The sequence below is a fragment of the Pristis pectinata genome, chromosome 7 (assembly GCF_009764475.1).
Source record: "Pristis pectinata isolate sPriPec2 chromosome 7, sPriPec2.1.pri, whole genome shotgun sequence".
NCBI lineage: Eukaryota > Metazoa > Chordata > Chondrichthyes > Rhinopristiformes > Pristidae > Pristis > Pristis pectinata.
The window spans coordinates 35,962,065-35,982,698 of NC_067411.1; the positions used below are offsets into that span (position 1 = coordinate 35,962,065).

At 41.2% G+C, this 20,634-nt stretch overlaps 1 protein-coding gene across 1 annotated transcript; it reads left to right on the forward strand.

The window, feature by feature from the left end:
- Nucleotides 1–453: 453 nt before the first annotated feature.
- LOC127572286 (5,6-dihydroxyindole-2-carboxylic acid oxidase-like) lies at nt 454–20,035 on the forward strand. The gene is made up of 6 exons (XM_052019323.1): nt 454–1,189; nt 5,939–6,143; nt 10,541–10,708; nt 14,978–15,157; nt 16,923–17,069; nt 18,679–20,035. Exons 1-6 carry the CDS (start codon nt 509–511, stop codon nt 18,885–18,887), a joined length of 1,590 nt encoding a protein of 529 aa, XP_051875283.1. The 5' UTR covers nt 454–508; the 3' UTR covers nt 18,888–20,035.
- The last annotated feature ends 599 nt before the right edge of the window (nt 20,036–20,634 follow it).

Below are 20,634 nucleotides of genomic sequence, written 5' to 3' on the forward strand. Positions count from 1 at the left end.
TTAGTAGGAGCCGCAAAAAGATCAAGATCAGTGACCAGTCAGTGGAGGGAGGGGGGTGCAAAGGATCAGCGGTCAGTCAGTGGAGGGAGGGGGGTGCAAAGGATCAGCGGTCAGTCAGTGGAGGGAGGGGGGTGCAGAGGATCAGCGGTCAGTCAGTGGAGGGAGGGGGGTGCAGAGGATCAGCGGTCAGTCAGTGGAGGGAGGGGGGTGCAGAGGATCAGCGGTCAGTCAGTGGAGGGAGGGGGGTGCAGAGGATCAGCGGTCAGTCAGTGGAGGGAGGGGGTGCAGAGGATCAGCGGTCAGTCAGTGGAGGGAGGGGGGTGCAGAGGATCAGCGGTCAGTCAGTGGAGGGAGGGGGGTGCAGAGGATCAGCGGTCAGTCAGTGGAGGGAGGGGGGTGCAGAGGATCAGCGGTCAGTCAGTGGAGGGAGGGGGGTGCAGAGGATCAGCGGTCAGTCAGTGGAGGAGGGGGGGGGTGCAAAGGATCAGCCTCGCTCCTCAGGCTGGGGATGGGGAAGGTGGGTGACTGGCTGCTGCTGGCGGGCTTGCTGAGCGCTGTGTGCGCGCAGTTCCCCCGCCAGTGCGTGCGCCCGGAGGTGCTGCAGAGCGGCGAGTGCTGCCCGGCGCCGAGCGGCGCGCCGGGGGACCGCTGCGGCTCCAGCCGGGGCCGGGGGACGTGCGCCGACGTGCGGGCGGACACGGCGCCGCACGGTCCCCAGTACCCGCACGACGGCGCCGACGAGCGGGAGCGCTGGCCGCTCCGCTTCTTCAACCGCAGTTGCCGCTGCGCCGCCAACTTCGGCGGGCCCGACTGCGGCGGCTGCCGCTTCGGCTGGGCCGGCCCCGACTGCCGCCGGCCGCTGCGGCTGGTCCGCCGGGATGTGCTGAGCCTGAGCCCGGAGGAGAGGGCCCGGCTGGTGTCGGCCCTGCATCGGGCCAAGCTCACCCCCCACCCCGAGCTGGTAGTGGCCACCCGCCGCCGGCCTGAGCTGCTGGGCGCCGACGGCCGCAGCCCGCAGTTCCACAACGTCTCCATCTACAACCTCTTCGTCTGGACCCACTACTACTCGGTGAGCAAGACCTACCTGGGCGCCGGACGCACCTTCGGCGGCATAGACTTCTCCCACGAGGGGCCCGCCTTCCTCACCTGGCACCGCTACCACCTGCTGCAGCTGGAGCGGGATATGCAGGTAACCCTGGGCCCAGCCTCTCCGGGAAATCCCCCCCCCCCCCCCGTCCCTGCCCCCTCTCCCTCTCTTGCAAGCCCATTAACTGCCCTTCTTTTGCAAAATATCTCACCCTGCCACTTACTCTCTCTTACTGTCCTTTGCTCACACCAAGAGACAACTTGTCCTGTTTTTTTTCCCTCTCTCGTTCAGTGTCTTGGTGCTTGTTTGTAAAATTTTCTCGCTCTCTCATGCAAGCTCATTAACACCCCTCTGATTCTTTTGCCCGCACCAAGAGACAATTTGTTCTTTTTTTTCTCTCATGCAATACCTTGTGCAAAATCTGTGTCCCTCTAGTTCTTCCACTTCCTCTTTCTTGTAAGCCCATTAAAAGTCCTTTGCCCACACCATAAGACAATTTGTTCTATTTTTCTCTTTCAATGTTTCAATGCGTTTACAAAATTCTAAAAAATTCCCACTCTCTCTTACTGATGCATTAACAGCCCTTACTCGTTTGCCAACACCAAGAGACATTTTTTTTACTCTCTTTCGGTATCTAATGCAAAATCTGTATTGCTCTCGCCCTGTCACTTTTACTGGCCCATTAACTGTCCTTCTGCTTACACCAAGAGAAAATTTGAATTATTGTGTCTCTTTTTATGTCTTAGTACTTGTTTGCCAAATTCTAAAATTTTCTTGTGTTCCCTTGCATGCTCATTAACAGCCCTCTGATTCTTTTGCCTGCACCAAGAGACAATTTTTTCTCTTGCAAAGTCTAGCTCTTCCATTTGCTTTCATGCGAGGCCATTAACTGCCCTTTGTCTCTTGATGTGGGCAAAAGAATCAATTTGTTCCATTTTTTTTCTCTCTTTTAATATCTGATGCACACATGTGTGCCCCTCTCACTCTGCCATTCTCTCTTTCTTACTGGTCCATTAACTGCACTCTGATTCTTTTGTCCATTACAAGAGACAATTTGTTCTTTTTTCTCTCTTTCAATATCTTGGTTCTTGTTTGCCAAATTCTAAAATTGTCCCAGTGCCCATGCTTGCTGCTCTTTGTGGTTACATTTATAAGTCTTTCGATTTAATGTTATGTTTAACTTGTTGGTCACAGCTGGATTTCTCTTCCCATTGAGGTTTTTTTGCCCTTTACTAGGATATAAATTTGTTGTAAACTGTATTAATTATTTAAATGTTGGCCATCGTTTGTGTACAGTCACTTTAATGTAATTTTTTAATCTACCATCGCCAAGTCACACCTCAGCTGGGCGGGAATCTCTTTAGCCAGAGAGTAGTGAATCTCTGGAATTCATTCTCCTCCACAGATCGCTGTGGAGGCCAAGTCATTGGGTATATTTAAAGTGGAGGTTGATAGGTTCTTGATTAGTAAGAGTGTCAAAAGTTACGGGGAGAAGGCAAGAGAATGGGGTTGAGGGGGAAAAATAAATCAGCCATGACTGAATGTTGGAGCAGACTCGAAGGGCCAAATGGCCTAATTCTGCTCCTATGTCTTGTAGTCTTGTGCTGTGTGATAGTGGATGAGGTATAAGAGGGAAACATCTGCTGCTGTAAGATGAAATGCTACATTAGAGGCTTCTCAGCAAGATGATAATGTTATGGATTGATGGAAATCAGTAGTGAAGTAGTCTGAAGCCACGAAGGCTTAAAAAAAAGTTATGAGTGGGTTTGAATCTGTTTGGAGACTGGTACTGTGTCACACAGCTATATTTAAACTTTTTATTTATACAGCACGGTTATGGGCCCTTCCGGCCCAACATGTCCACACCACCCATTTTAAACCCATGTTAACCTACCTGTATACATTTAGGATATGGGAGGAAACCAGAGCACCCAGAGGAAACCCACGCAAATACGTGGAGAACATACAAACTCCTTACAAACAGCAACAGGAATCGAACGCTGATCGCTAGTGCTATAACAGCATCGCGCAAACCGCTACACGACTGTGCTGCCCTTAAAACTGATGAAAAAGTATCTGCTACTTTTAATAATCTAGATTCAGATGGTGGGAAAATAATTTGTAAATAATGTACTGGGATGGAACCACAGGGCTAATCTTCTGTGAAGGAAGCAGACACGATTGTTCGTAGTTAGAGTGCTGTTTAGGTTTCTTCGATTTGCACACTTGACAATTGGGATGGGGAAGAGGACCATAATACTGATTCCTAGTTTCCTGCATCATTATTACGCACAAGCTGAGAAATGGGTGCCTAAACTTTCAAGAAACTAGTCTTGGGTGTGATTTGGTCAGATTTTACATGGTAGCAAAGGGACTGCGCTGTTTGTAAAGGCAAAACAAGGCGAGATATTAGCAGTGTGCGTGTTTCCTCTGGAATTCTGATATTCAGATTGTGAAATGATACGTGAGTTTTAAATGATGGGGAAATCCAAAACAAAGTGATCCTCATATAAAAAATATCTGAACCAGGCCAATTATGACAGAAGTTTGGAAATGATTATTCATGGAGGTGACATGTAAGTGTTCCACACTTCCATGCCAAGCAGCAGCTGCAATAATGTAACTTGTTTTTTTTTTACTTTTTGGATATTTAGAGAAATGGAGTCAAAATAGATTGGAGTTGAGCTACAATCAATCATAACTGCATTCAAGAGCAGAATAGGTTTGAGGGACTGAGTGGTATATTCCTGTTCCTACATAGACCCAGGACTTTTGTGGTGGTGGTAGGTAGGGAGAATGAATCTGGAAAATTTCCTGTCACTCTGCCTGGGTGATTAAGATTAATCCAGGAAACTATTTTAAAGTTATCTGGCTTTCATGAGAATTTTCATCCCAGCTGGACCCAGTGCCAACTCTCATTTTGAAGGAATTCACTTAATCAGCATTAATAAGTTGTCAAAATTCCACAGGATCAGTGTCCTCATTATTAAACTGTTGCAGTTCTGATAACATCCTTGTGATTTGGCAGTCTACTTCATCCAGAGCTGCTGTGCACAATATTCCAGTTGTGGTCCTGATTCCAATATTCTAGATGGAGTGTTCTTTCCCTTTACTACTTCCCCTCGGGACGTAGAGGCTAGCATTCCAATTAGCCTTTTGTTCCTGATATCTGGCGATAGATTCCAATGATCTCTGTAATGAACATCTAAATCTTTCTCAACCTCCACAATTTCCAACACTTCCCCAATGTTAAAATGATTACAAATGTCGGATTTGTAACTTCTTGGTCCAACTGGTTAAATTCATGCTTGTGGTGAAGTCCGTCTGCTTGATTTGCCTACTTAATCTATCAATGTCTCTGAAATTTTCCCCTCATCTGTACTGAGGACTGTCTCTTCCTTTTGTAATAAGCAATCTTGGGTAACGCTATCTCTAAATCAGTAATAAATATTTTGAATATTTGAGACCTGCACTGATCACTACCACCTTGTTTGTGTGCATACCCTTTGGACTGGCTCTCACTTCCTGGGAATCTCCATTTGTGGTCTTCACATGCCTGTATTCTCCAGGTCTTGATATGGAGGCCCTGTCACGCTGGACTTTGTATAGCTGAGTAGCTGCAGGGGAGCCAATAGCAAACTGATGAGCAGCCCCTGACATGTACCCTGTTTTCCACAGCCAACCAAGTTCCTAATCTAGTCAATAATACCCATCCATTCTTTAATTTTAGCAAAAGATCTCCAATGTTGAATCTTTTTGTTGTTTTTCTTTTCGCTTCTCCTAGGAGATTGTGGCTGTAGATCATTTGAGAAAACTATTGTGATGTATTAGATATCACAGGCCCAATCAAATGATATTCAATGTGATGAACACAAATATATATGTTCACAGTCTAGTTTGTGGTGTTGTATTTGGCCCTGCTGTGTTGAGATGTGAATCAGTGTACCAAATGGAGCAATGCAAGTTAGAATATTTGTGAAATATTCTGGACAGATTTGTGTTGTAAGAGAAATTGCCTTATTGTAAATCTGCTCATAAATTAGTATTGGTAAACATTTGAAAGTGGAAGATGTCATGTCTGGTAAATTTGGTGGCCAATGCAGCTGAACACAAGAGAATATCAAAGACTATAATATTTAAAGATTTGATTTAGTATCAAGCATGAAGAGATTTGTCGGTTGAGAAGATTGTTTTGTATTGCTACAAAGGATATACAATCTAAAAGGGAGTTTGGACCAGCCTGCTCGTAAGGATAATCTAAAATACAGTGGTTGAATTAACCGGGGTAAAATAATTGATGAAAAGCCAGAAATATAACAAGCACTCTACAGCTTTTACTACTGTAGAGACAAGATTCACATGCATAGGAATCGTATAACAAGTTGAGAGCTGGGGCAGATCAGCTGTGATTATATTGAGTGGTGGGGCAGGCTTGAGCACTGAGTGGCCTTCTCTAGCACCTATTTTGTTTATAATCCAGAATCTGTGGTAGAAAAGTTCCTGTTCCTTTGTGATCGGTGTATAATGATTTAATACTTTGAGTACAGGATTTCATTTGTGACCAAAGGAACAGCGGCAAAAATTAAACAGCTATCACGGAGGATGCCGGACTAGTTTTCAATGTGAGTGTGGCTTGGGATTATAAAATTAGAAGTGGATTTAAAATGTATACTGTTTCGTCTTAACTGCAATAACTGGATAGGAATCTGGTAGAAGTTGGGCTCAATAGAACCAAGAAAATAAGCTTATTGTAAAGTCGGTGCTGAAACAGCTTGCTGGTAATCATCGTTTCTAAGTAACTTTTCAAGTTTACTTTTCTGATACCTGATTTGCTGTTTTTTTTCCTCACAGGTGATGTTGGGAGACCCGACCTTTGCTCTTCCATACTGGAATTTTGCTACTGGAAGGAATACCTGTGACATCTGCACGGATGACCTAATGGGAGCCAGAAGCAATTTTGACCCTACTCTCATAAGTCCTAACTCTGTCTTCTCCCTGTGGCGTAATCTGTGTGAAAGTTTGGAAGATTATGATACACTGGGAACTATTTGCAATGGTAATAACTTTCATAATATAATGAAAGGAAAATGGTATAAAATAAAACCTGAATATCTGTCTTTTGGATTCGAAAATGGAATGTGTTGCCCCTTAAGGGGAAATTCTGAAATAAATATTGCTAGATCATCTGTTGCATCACTTTCTTTTCCCCAACAGATAAAAGGAACTCTGTGGGATTTTAGATACTGGAGGACCATTTTGAAAGTCTTATACTTACAATTCTCAAATTGTAAGCCAGAGCCTTGGTTTTTGAAGGTTTGAATTTTTCATTGCAATGTGAGTGATCTTAAACCACTAGAAAAGGAGTATGTCAACATCTTAAATGTTTGAACCCTAATCCCAACCAGCCGTGAACTCTGATTCATCTATGATAGAGATGGGCAAATGATCTGTTTTAGAGAAGCTATTCTCTATTAAATATGTGGCTGGATGCCAGTTTTTCATTCAACAGTTTTGTTCACCATACTTCTGGGTGAACCAGCTATTGCATCCCCTTCACTGGAGATATTGGGGTCGCTGTGATTGGTTTACATCATGTATGGACCTTATGTGTGGCACAACCAGATGCTTAACCATCTGCCACTCAAGTTCACTATACATCATGACTGAGGCATGTCAATGAATGGTAAGTGATGTGCAATTACTAACATCACAATAAATAACTTATTATTTAGTTATGGACTTTATAATAAAAGCAATTGAAAATCCAGTGGCTGGAAACCTGAAATAAAAGAAACAGGAGAATGCTCAACAATTCAGACAGCATCTATAGAAAGAGAATTGATGCTTCAAGATGAAGACCCTTGGACCTGGTTTTAGGTTGCAGAGAAGGTGGGGTAGGGATGGTTAGGACAAAGTTAAGATCACTGATGGGTGAGACTAGGCTTGCAATGAGGATAAGTGGCAGAGGCTATCTGCTTGATGGATTAATGGGGGTGAAAACAAACAAAAGCTATTTAAAATGAGGGCAGTCAGAGACTGAGAACAAACCAAGAAATGTAAAAGTTGTGACATGCTGAGCTGTGCCAACGGAGAGGAAAAAAACTGAGGTAGTAAGAAAAATGGATGATTTTTTAAAGAAATATTTCTGAAATGGACAGAGTGCATGTTACCTGAAACTGTGTAATTCAGCTTAGAAGGCTTCATTATCCTGAACAAAAGATGAGCCTCAAGCTTGCATTGCATTTCATTATAGCTATGAGGGAGACCACAGATCTTTAGGTTAGAATGGGAGTGAGTGGACAATGAAAGTAGCACACAACAGGGATCTCCAGGTCCCACCTGCAGACTGAATACAGGTGTTCTACAAAGCTGTCATCCAATTTGCACTTGGTTTCTCTGGTGTACTGGAGATCATTGTGAGTACTGAATGCAGCACACTTATTTGGAAGAAGTGTAAGTATACCATTCTTCATCTGGAAGGACTGGGTCTCTGGTTGGTGGAAAGAGAATTTGCATCTTCTATGGTCACATAGAAAAGTGCCTTAAGAAGGGGAGTGATTAGTGGGGATGAAAGAGTGGACCAGGGAATATTGAAGGGAATGATCCCTTTTGAATGCGAAAAGGAGAGGGAAAATGTGTCTGATGGAACCTTGTTGAAGCTGGTGGAAATCACAAAGTATGACCCATTGAATGCAGAGGATGGAAGATGAGGTCAAGGGAACTCTGTCCTTGGTCTGTCCAAGAGAGAGGATGAAACCAGAGATGGAGGAAATGGATGAGATTTTGTCAAGGGGTCTGTCAAATATGGTGGAGGGAAGCCATAGTTCATGAAGAATTGGAGCAACTTAATATTCAAGGAAGAAACAGAAGGCCCTCAGACCCACATCTTGGTGTGGGATGGAGGTGCAGAGGAATTGCCTGTCCAAAAGAGGAATGAATTGGCACTGGGGAATTGGGGATTGTCAGAGTGGTGGAGGGCTACAAATTTCCCACAAATGTAGGGACAGCACCAGGAGAAAGGATGGAATCTAGGTAGGAAAATGTTTGATGGGACAAGAGCGGACTGAAACAATGGTTCTGCTCATGGATCTTGGGCAGGAGGTCAAAGTAGGTTTTGTGGGACTTGGAGACTACAAAGCTGAAAGCTGTGGAGGGAAGATCTCCTGAGGACATGAGATCTATCATGGTCTGGGAGAGAATGGCCTGATGTTTGGTGTGAGTCATTGTTCAGAAGGAGGTATGTGGATGTATCTACTTAGCCTCTGGGAGTGATGTCAGTTCACTTGAGCACAATAGCACCACCCTTGACGTTATTGATGCTGGTCCTTGTATGGAATGCTGCAAGTTCAGAAGGGGGTAGGTCTGACTGAGTGAGGAGTGAAATAATCAAGATGGTCAATGTTATACCAGAATTTAGTAATGAATGGATCTGGAGAGGTTGAGAGGCCATTGGGAAGGATCCAAGTGGATTGAGAATTCTGGAAATAGGATCCACCCACTTCCACAACCTTCCCTGCTGAATTAGTGATGGAGGGTGAAGAGGGGAGCTACAAAGAATGTGTCAGTGGTGTGCATTAACATGCAAGATCTCAGTTGGGCAATGCAGAAAATGTGCACATTTTGCAAGCACTAGCCTCTTTGAATAGTGAATGTCATCTGATGATATTGAATCCACTGTAGGAGAGAGTACTTGCTGAATGCTGGTTCTCACGGCTCTTTCACACCACCTGCCCAGTAGAACTGAGCCATAGCAATGGACTTCTGCCACATTTTTTGCCACTGAGTAAGTGCAGGGACACATGGTGCAGTGCAGTGTTTTTAATTTGGGGGAGTTACTTTTATATGCAGCTTAGCACTTTTTATGTAGCCAAGTTAATGATAATAGGTTGGGACAATATCTTAAGAATTAAATTTAAAAACAAGAGGCTAAGAGGTAGACCAGATACAGCCTCCAAAATTTGATGGTCCTGATCCTCTCTCAAATCCCATAAATAGTGTTTTATTTCATAAAAGGATGAATATATGTGGTATTTTCAGTAATGAATGTCTGTCACCAAGGGGACCAGGAATTTCAGACCAAAGTTTTGCTGTTTAGTCAGGCATGTGAGCTGTGCTGGCCAAAGAGCACTGGATTCTCAAACTAAAGTGTTGTTAATGACATTATATGGGCTACATATATCTGGATGATATTCTAGAATGCAAGTTTACCATCAATTAAAAAGTATTTGCATTGGATGCAAACAAGTAGAAACAGTAGGTATCTATCCAGCTGCTTGATGGTGTAAAATTGGGAAGTGAACAGATATCTCACCCACATGCTGGAATTTAACATTGCATAAGCAACAGAGAACCAAATCTTCACCACCTGTCCCATAACAATTCCTGCAGTACCATCCATGCCCAGGAATGTTGCACTCTTTGGCCTGAAAAGTTAGATTATAGCATATTTTATCAGAGTTGTGTGTACTTCCTCTTATCCCTGTCCTGAATGATATATCCATTATCTTGAGACACTAGTCCCTTGGCTCAAGGCACTGCTGAAAGGGGAAAAAAACAACTCTGCTTCTACCCTATCAAGCCCTTAAAAACATTGTAATGTCCATAACTTTGTGTACAACTTCGGTTTTGATGGTATATTCCTAATTTTCTATGTTTTTCCACAAACTGTGTTCCTTTCATTAACTTTTTTACCCCTTTATTACATATGCCTGCATTCTCATGGCATCTGTCCTAGATACACCTGCTCGTTAATGCTAGATGTCTGTCATTGGTATCAGACTATTTCATTTCAAGAAACTGTTGGAATTGGTCTTAAGTAAATAAATTGGTTCATTGTTTTCCTTGAGGTAGCAGTTATCAATTGCATTGCTTCAAAGATGCTGTGATTTTTTTTTCAAAACGTATATAACATGTAAATTTAACCTCACAAATGATAATTATAGCACTACTAAGGTGTGAAGACCCAAAATGACAATGAAATAGCATCTTCTGGTTTCAGTTGAGACTGGTATCAGTTTCGCACTTCATTTACTCTACTAGCTGCATTATCAGTGCAATGAAAAAAATGACTCGCATTTATTTTTGAGTGTGAGTGCACTCTGAGAAGTAATTAAGTAGCATAGATGTATTTGGAAACAATGCTCATGAATAAATAGGCTGTTCCACAGTATATATACATAAATGAGATGGACCTGAAATTAATATGTGAAACATACAGGTATTAAAAGAATATAATACAATTAACAAGACTCCATTGCACATATTAAATTCATAATTTTGGTTCCCATCCTGATAATTTGCCATGTTTTTTTCAAATGGATGAGAAGCAAATTACTGATGAGGAGCTGCCAACCTTACTCTTTACAATCTCACCTTTTGCTTAGTAGAAGCGGTACCTCTGCTGTAGTGAAATGGGGATCAGTCCTAATGCCTCCATGCTGTTGATTCATCCAGGCACTGAAGGTGGCCCCATTCGACGGAATCCAGGTGGGAATGTTGCCAGACCACTGGTGCAACGTCTACCCAACTCCCAGGATGTAGCACAATGTTTAGACATCTCAATTTATGACACACCGCCTTTCTACTCCAATTCAACTGATAGTTTCCGAAATACAGTTGAAGGTAAGTTTATTGAAGGAAAGTTTGGATAGTGATTTATAAAAGTATCCCAATAACAAGTAAGGTCTCATTTTAAGTTTATAAAACAGCCCCATTTTGTACACATCCTGCTTTGTATCCTGTGCAACTACCCATAGAGCCATCACCTGCAGCAGAAGTGCAGCACAAGGTTTCTGAATTTGAGCATTTGATGTCACTGCAGAACATGGGCAAGGTTGAAAGTTTACTTGATTGCATATCCTGGGATGTGGTCATGTATGGCTACAGTTAGTTCAGGAATGGTAAGGGGTGGCCATTTAACAGAAAGGAAAGTGTCAGATGGTGCAAGAACAACTGGGTATACGGTGCTGACAAACTAGTTTTCAATGAGGAAGATATCCAGATCACTGCTTCATGGGCTTGTGTTTGCACGGATAACATATCAAAATACAAAATTCAATATACAGTTCTACCATAAAGATTAGTTCAGCAACAGGAGAGATCTGAATAAAAGAAAATGCAAGGTGATGCATTTTTGAGATGGATTTGGACTGAGCAGAATTGGATGGAATGTGGTAAATAAGTGGGATGAACTAAAGGCATGGATTTCCCTATGGGACTATGCTATTGTGGCAAATTATAGAGAAAGGGCTTAAACAGTGGAAGTTTGGGAACCTAATATCCAAGGCATGTAGGAAAGAAGAGTGAATGGTAGTACTTTTCATACAGTACAGCATAGTAGAGATCCCAGGACAATGGACTACCTCAGGAGGCAAAAGCTGAAGGTTTTGCCATTGCCCTCACAGTCCCCCGACCTAAACATCCACAAAAATCTGTGGATAGACCTCAAAAGAGCAGTGCCTGCAGGACGGACCTAGAATCTCACAGAACTAGAAGCCTTTTGCAAGGAAGAATGGGTGAAAATCTCCCAAACAAGAATTGAAAAACTTAGCTGGCTGCAGAAAGTGTTTACAAGCTGTGATACTTGCCAAAGGGGGTGTTACTAAGTACTGACCATGCAGGGTGCCCAGACTTTTGCTTCGGGCCCTTTTCCTTTTTTGTTATTTTGAAACTGTAAAAGATGGAAATAAAAAAGTAATCTTGCTGAAAATATTAAAGAAATGTGTCATCTTTAACTTTATGCCTTTTGGAAATCAGGTCATCTTTTACTTAGCTATTCACAGTAACAGAAATTTTGAGCAGGGGTGCCCAAACTTTTGCATGCTACTGTATACCTGAAGGCAGAATCTATTTGATTAAGAATGTGGATTGATAGAATCACATGATCCATGCTGTGTATAATTATCTACAAAACTGTGGCAAAGAGATGACCAAATTTGTAAGTTTCAGACAAATGTGAGAATTATGGAGTCGTAAAAATGGGAAACATCCACAATAATGCAGATGGAGTAAAACAATATTATAAAGGGCAAAGTAAGGAATTCTTGAAATGTCTTTAGGAGAATTCTCTTGATTGCAATTTTTTCAATGCAATCAGGGAGACAGTGCTCAGTCTGGTTCTGGGCATGAACTGGGGCAGTTGGAACCTGTTTAAATAGGGAAGCATCTGGGGAAACATCAACTGCAGGTTCAGAGTAGCTGTAGAAAAGATGAGGAAAATACTTATGAAAGTGAAAATACTTAATCCTAAGGAGTTCTAATTTCAGTGAACTTAAAGGGATTTGTTCCAAATACTTTGGAATGGAAATTGGCAGATTAAATAATAAATGTGTAATTGGAGGGCTTCAGAGAGAAGAAATTTTGGATACAGATCAGACACATTCCCAAAGAAGGACTTTCAAAGCTAATTTCTTGCATGACCAAAGATATGAGAGAAACATCTATCTTCAGTCTCTAAGTGAGAGTATCAGTCACTGCTTGTGCTCAACATTGCACAGTTGGTTCTACTTATTTCAATGAAACTAAATATGCAGAAAGGAGTACAAACAGCAACTGATACTCTTATAGTCATTTAACACAGTGATCAAAGCAGAAATTTTTCCCTGTGTAATGAGGATCTCGGGAGGAGGCCAAGATGGGTCAGCCATTCGTTGCATCTGGCTGAAGATGGTTGCAAACGCTTCTGTGTTTTGTCTTTGGCATTCTCAGCTCTGCCATCATTTGAATGTGGATGTTGCTGGAGCTGCCTCCTCCCAATAGTTATTTAATTATTCACCACCATTCATGACTGGAAGTTGTGGGACAAAAGGCATCTGTCTGTTCTATTGGTAGCATCAATGTATCGCAAAAGCAGCATGGAGTAGACAGCATGTAATAATAATATTGTGCTCTTATTCTTAAATTGACAAAGTTAGTGCAGTTGATGTGTACATTAAATTTAAATAATTGCCACATAACTTGTTAGCTGAATTAAAATCCCTTCATTTAAAGGGGCAGTAACAACATGGGTACAGAATTGGTTGAGGTACAGATAACAGGATATCGTGCTGAATGGTTTCCAGATTGGAGGGAAATATACAATGGTGGCCCCAATGGTTTACATAAGGACAAATGTAATATTGATTTGTGTTCATGTCCTGAACCTGGGTCTACTAGGCATTACTCATGCCACAACAGTGCCAGGCATTTCCACCAAGAGAAAACCTTAACATCTGTACTTGATTTTCATTAGCATCACAGAGTCACCCACCATCAACATCCTGGACCAGAAAGCCCAACAGACCAGCAGGTCAAAGGCTGGGTATCCAGTGGTGAGTGACTCACTTCCTGACATCCCAAGGTCTTTCCACCAATCAAAAAAGCACAAGGTGGAATACCCTCCACTTGCTAGGATGATTGAAGATTCAACGGGCTATCCAGGACAGAGCAGTCTAGTTGAATGTTAGCCCACCTATCTCCCTAAAAATTCATTTCCTCCACACCAGCATACAGTGGCTGCAATGTACTATGTACAAATTGTACTGCAATTAGACATCTAGGCTACTTGGATAGCATTTTCCAAACACGTGACCTTTATCATCAAGGACAAAAGCAGCAGTTACCTTGTGCATAAATGTATAAGTCTTTAACAATGTTAAGACAAGTTGAGAAAACTTTAAAAATGCCTTCACAATCCTTAACTTCATAGAGGCATGGTGCATGAAAGCAAGAAAGTTATACCAACCTTTTATAATGTACTGGTTAAGTGTCAGTTTGTGTCCAATTTTAGGCACCACACTTTGAGAAGGATGACAAGCCCTCAAAGTGTATAGAGGAAATAAGGAGAAATTGTTTCCAGTTACAAAAAGGTTGTGCAACCAAAGGGAATTGATGTATACTAATTTGCATAAGATCCAGAGGGATGGCCATCTCTGTCTATATCTAATGAATTGACTTGAAAATGAAAGTATTTTCCTTACTCAACTAATGAGCACATGAGAAAAACACAAATGCAAACTCTTCCAGAGCATCAGTATGTAGCTCCCGGTGGTAATGTAACCAGATGATAATGATGCTTTCTGTTTGATAATTTTGCTAACTTTATATATAGTTAATTAGACGTGACATATTCTCCTTTTCCATTGTGCAGATTGGATCTGAGCCCTAATATCTAACGATTGTAAAGTACAGTTTACAGTGAAGGACATGTGGCCCATCTGAAGTGTTATCTTGACATAGAATTTGATATCTGCAAACCAAATTAAATCATTTGAGGTTCTGAAGAAAATTGCTAACCACCCATCTGAAAATGTTCTTGTCTCTAGCACGTCAGTAACCATCTGCATTCCTCAGCTGATAGAACCGTTAATCTGGATCAGACATAATTGTAGGTGATCTTGTTATCTACATCTGCTCATATAACTTTACATGCTGGTCGTAAAGAAGTTTACCTAGCTATATCCCAACTATTGATTCAATTCATATTAACTAATTGTGCTAGGAATCTATTCCATATATTTTTGTATTCGCTATCTGAAAGCTGGTCAAAGAAATGAGGGGATATCATACTATTATCATTTTTTTTTACTGCTTGCTCATTGTAGTATATTGATTTACATCTGCTTCCCCACCATCTCAACACTTATCAAACAAGGCACTCATTCCGTGGGGATTTTAGTCAGTTTTGGGTTGTGCACAATCTAAAGATCCATTTGGGGCTCTCATTTAGGGCTATATTGTATGCAATCCTTTCAATAAATACTTTGAATCTGCAAATAGATTACATTTAGAGAAATTGTCACTTGTTGTCAACACTCTTCAATACCAGGTCTCTCTTGCTTGGTTAGAATGATCTAGAATATACAATCTTCGTTAATCTTTTTACTTTTTAAGTGGTTGTGTTCTGTCTTCCAGGTTATAGTGATCCTTCAGGAATGTACAATCCAGCAGTTCGTAGTTTGCATAATCTAGCACATTTGTTTCTTAATGGAACTGGTGGACAAACCCACTTGTCCCCAAATGACCCAATCTTTGTGTTGTTGCATACATTTACTGATGCAATATTTGATGAGTGGTTGAAGAGAAGCAAAGCAGGTAAATGATATAATCTATTTTAATTGCTATTAACTTGGCTTTTTTTGTATTTATTTGCTTGTACCTTAACTAGATCTTGGGTATTGTCATAAGATTGTTTTAACCTTAAATCTAATAATGTGGTAATAATATTGCACGCTATATGTTGGTCAGCATGCTATTCCTCTTCATGTGCTGCTTCATCATGTTGCTTCTAACAGGAAAGGGTGCCATACAGAGCTTCCGTTCACACCTTGTGTGACTTTGGAGCTGAACTCCCCAGTACCCCTGGGGTGGCACAATCGCACATCTGGTAGAACTGCTGCCTCACAGTGCCAAAGACCTGGGTTCAATCCTCACCTTGGGTATTGTCTGTGTGGGCTTTATGTTTTCCCTGTGACAGGAGGTATTTTCTCCTACATCCCAAAAGATGTGGGCTCGTAGTTTACTTGGCACTGAATGGGCCCCTGATGTATTGGTGAGTGGTCAACTCTATGGGGAGCTGATGGAATATGGGGAGAATATAAGTGGAATTAATGTAAATGGGTGGTGATGGTCAGCATGGAGCTGGGGGGGGGGGGGGGGGCGGGAGGGAGAAGAGGGGGAAGAATGTGCTGATGGGCCTGTGTCTGTTGTATTTCTCTAAGAATCTATTTCATGGGGACTATCAGAAAAGTTGGACAGTGCCCCAAGCTTCTCTAGGTGCCTGTTCATCAGTCTCAGTTTACCAGCTGTCCCAGCTTGGTCCTCTGGAACAAGAACTGGTGTGATAATTTGCCCACTGGTACACCATCTGAGGAATGGTCGCTGACCCGAAATATTGATTGATTTTCTCTTTCCACGGGTTCTTCTCGACTGGCTGAAATCTTCCTGTTTTTTTTTTTAACCTTCTCTATTTTGTCTCTGTATGCTAGCTACTCTATCCCCCACCCTAGTCTGGTTGCAGTCCTCTCTCACCCAGTTGAATTTCTCATTAATTTTATTTAGCCTTCATTTAGAACCTCTGTTTTACTTTGTACAAAATATGAATAATTTCCAACCCATCCAGCACCACACAAGAAATAATCAGAAGCAGATGCTGCCTCTAAACTGCCTTCAACACAGGCACCATCTTGGTGCAGGTTTCTATGCACCATTGTGTTTAGAACATGGAACATAGAACAGTACAGCACAGGAACAAGGCTTTCAGCCCACAATGTCTGTGCCAAACACAATGTTAATTAAACTAAATCTCTTCTGCCTGCACATAAATCCATGTCCCTCCGTTTCCTGCATATTCATGTCTGTTTAAACACCTCCTAAAACATCACTGTCGTATCTGCTTTCACACTGCCCCCGGCAACCCATTTCGGGCACCTAGCCCTCTTTATGTAAAATAAAAACTTGCCCCACACATCTCCTTTAAACTTTCCCCCTCTGTCCTTAAATGCATGTCCTCCTAGTATTTAACATTTCTACCCTGGGGAAGAAAGATTCTATCTACCCTATCTATGCCTCTCATAATGTCTCCCCTCAGCTTTCAATGGTCTAGAGAAAACAACCCAGGTTTGTCCAACCTCTTCTTATAACTAATACTCTCTAATGCAGGTAGCATCCTGATAAACCTCTTCTGTACCTTTTCCAAAGCCTCCAATCCTTCCTTTAATTTCTAGACCCTTGGGCTTTAACTCATTATGCATTTCCAACATGTTTATTTAATTTTTAGCATCAGAGCAATAAATTGGTGTTGCTCATCATTTAGCTCCTTGTGTTGATTAAAATCATGCTGTTTCTCATCTTTTTGCAGATTTATCCATCTTTCCAGTTGAAAATGCTCCTATCGGCCATAATGGAGCATACAATATGGTTCCGTTCTGGCCTCCCGTTACTAATGTAGAAATGTTTGTGACAGCAGCTGAAAACCTTGGCTACAGCTACGAAGTTGAATGGCCAAGTAAGATGATTATGAAATCATTAACCAATCTGCTTACCTCCAGTTGCGGGGTGATGAAAAAATCTTAAGCATCCAGTTCACAAAAATTCTAATAATTTGTTCAGTTTTTAGTCAGGCCTAATCTTTAAAATAACTGAAGATCAGTGTCTATTGCCTGGAGTGGTTTACTTGAAAGGTTTCTTTATTTTAATGAAAACATTGTTTGCATTTTTTTTTAACTGCTCGGTGTATTTTCTTGTAAAAGTCCAGAATCTAAGAAACCAATATGATTAACTCAGTGTAAGGAAATTCATTGATTTATATCGATGTCTTGAGATGGCTATCCAGATTAAGCTCTCAAAAGAATGAAGACAATAAGGAAGGTGATTATTCGTGGAGAAATTTTCAAATTGTTTTCCATTTCTGGTTGATTTCAGTTGGCCTTTTCAGTTAGAATTTTATTTTCCCTTGTATAAGTAACATAGCATTCCCCACTGAGAAGTAAATTGAGCATTATTCACCCATCGATGAACTGACCAAGCAAGTTGCCCAAACTCCTTAACTAACGGAAACATGATATGCCCAAGTGTATAAATGTGCAATAATTAAATACAGTCACTTTGCTCACAATGCTCCAGGAAGTAATTCCATCAGAAGTTATAGGATGCATTTGTCTCTTCCTTTAATACCAGTGTATATTAGTGCATTGAGCCAACGTTCACTCTGGATTGATGTTTATTTGAAAAATGATCACTTTTTGCTCACTGCTGTCATACTCTGAGAACTTTTTTTATCTTTAAGGATGATAACCAATGTTGAATAGGCTTGTATTAAGCAATTTCTTCTCTCAGTAAAAAAAAATTTCTGACAGTCTGCCTTCCCAAATGGTGAAACATTACTAACTGATGTCATCTTAAAGCTTCATATGATAAGTATGTAGTTAATGCCAAGTAACATATGGAAGAAAAACTTTGAGTGGGTAACATGCTGTCAGGCCCAGTAAATTCCAGCGACTTACCAATTACAATGTGACCTTGCCATCTACAGTAAAACTCTGATAATCTGGAATGCCCAGGACCTTGGTGTTTCTGGGCTGGCAGATTTTCCAGAATATTAGATATTATTCCTATTAATATCCCAACATGCTTTAATACACTTTTTTAGATAATACTCAATACTATAATAGATTTTCAAGTGAAGCTGGCCAGTTGAAAAGAAGAGCAGGAACCAGGGCCCCAGTGAGTTGAAAAAGAATGCAGAAATCAGGGCTCCCTATCAATGGAAATGGGACATGGGAACCAGGGCCTCAAAGTTGAAAGGCATCATGGAAGCCAGGAACCCAATAAGTGGAAAGAGAACATAGCAAACAACACCCAGTGAGCCAGAAGCTGAACCTTCAGTATTTCTGAACAATCAGATGGGTGATTATCAAAGTATTACTGTACATGAATCATGGCAGTTCAGAAAGAATTATAAATAATGAAGCAGCATTTGTACTGAATCAGTTCCACACCGAAGCTTATTTATTTGTGATGTACTGTTGAATAATATAATAATGGCCATAGTTTCAAAGCTGAATATGTTGCATTTGGACTTTTTTTAATCTTTGTCTTTGACTTATCTTCTGCAGACCAGCCCCTCTCATTGTTGGAGATGATTACGGTGGGGATTCTGGCTGCTCTGGTACTGATCGCTATAGTTTATACCATATCCACTGTAGTTTTGCTCAGGAGGAGGAGGAAACTGGCTGCCAGTGAACTGAATGAACCTCTCTTAGATACTCCACATCAGTGCTACTCAGATTATAATGAATCAACCGTACTCCAAAATGTCTCATAATCAGCCATCTGACTGTACCTTTGGTTTTATTATTCATGTTTTTGAACCAGACTAATGACATGCTGCTAGAAAAACAGAGTGGCTTCCCTTTGTGTCTTATCAATCTTCTGATTATATTCTGTGATTCTGTGAATGTACTAAACAGTATATGACACTTAAAAATGTTAATTACCAGTTTCTCTGATAGCAATGATAAATTAGATATCCACTGCAAGGAACACCACTGACAATTAATATTCTTAATCTGTTACATAAGCAACCATTGTCACATCAAGTTTTTTGGCTACTTTGAGCATCTGCCTTGGTGTGGGCCCTAATCCTAGAACAGGATTCAGAGCACTATTCACAGAGCTATTGCGCAATGGTCTCTAAGAAAAATAAAACATTTGGAAGTTGACATTCTTTCTATATTAAAGAAGATTTTCATATTATTCCAGGTAAACACTGAGAGGTAACTGCAGCATTTTATTTCTCTTGGGTTAGCCGTTTATCTGAGTATTACTTTCAACAAGCCTTATTACTTTCCGAAAAGTTAGTCCCATTTGCTCCTCACTGACTCCAGATGAAAGGTCTCAACCCAAAACATCGACTGTCCATTTTCCCTCAACAGATGCTGCCTGACCTGCTGAGTTCTTCCAGCAGCTCATTTTTTGTTCACCATGTCCTTTGAATTGCTTTCCCATCATTGCACAGTAACATCTTCCATCCTTTGGATGTGAAATCTGCACCTGGTTATGAAAATCTCTATCAAATCCATAATGCCAGCATCTCACATCTCTCCACATAACTGAATTCCTTCATCCCTGGTACAATTCCAATAATACCCCTTCTGCACTCTTCCAAAGGTTTTAACACCTTTCCCAAATTGTGAAAGCCCGATGTGAACACCGTGCACCAGCAGAAGTTTCACGTGTTTCATACAGGTATACCTTTGCTTCTGTGTTCTGTGAAGTAACTCAAAGATCCCAGATGCTTTTCTAACAGACTGCTCCATTTGCCTTGGGAGGTTCCAAGACACATGTATCTGAACCACCTGGTCTCTTTGCTTGCACTACTTTAAGTTTGCAGGCGACCCCAGCATTACACCAGTAATGGAGATTCCCCCTTACAGAATTCACAAATCATTACCAAAAAATATGAGATACAGAATAACAATTTGCTCTAATGAAATTCTGTGAAAGAAAATAAACTATTTTTCAACTTGCATTCCTTGACGTGCAGATGATGCAACTTTGTATTATGAAAAATCGTGATACGGACTACTTTCTAAGAACACAAACCCCCTGTAATGCAGGGGTTGCCTGTATTTGATTTGTAATGTCTTTCATCACTCTTTTTGCAAAAAGGCCTGATTTTGTCCGAATTTGAATAGGCGATGGAGTTTTCTGTGATTTTACAAACTCAGCCCCTCAACCACACAAAATAAGGCAACTGACACAAGAGTTGAAGGAACTCCCTACACTGAGAGCTTCTTAGCATCTGAGGGTTTAAGTCTATACTTGAATTAGAAGAGAATTAAGAGTACCAACCTCCTGATGGTTTGAAGTGGGTTGCATTGAAGGTGGAGGAGCCATGCAAAGGAAAGAAGCCAATTGGATTCTATTCAAATTTCTTAGTCTTTCAATGATAAGGTACAGAAAGTAACATCCCACACCACAGAAGGCTTGCAAATGTAAACTCATCCCCACCTGTTAGCAGTTTGTTTCCTTGGCAGGCAAGGCATCAGTGTTACTGTCGGAACCACATC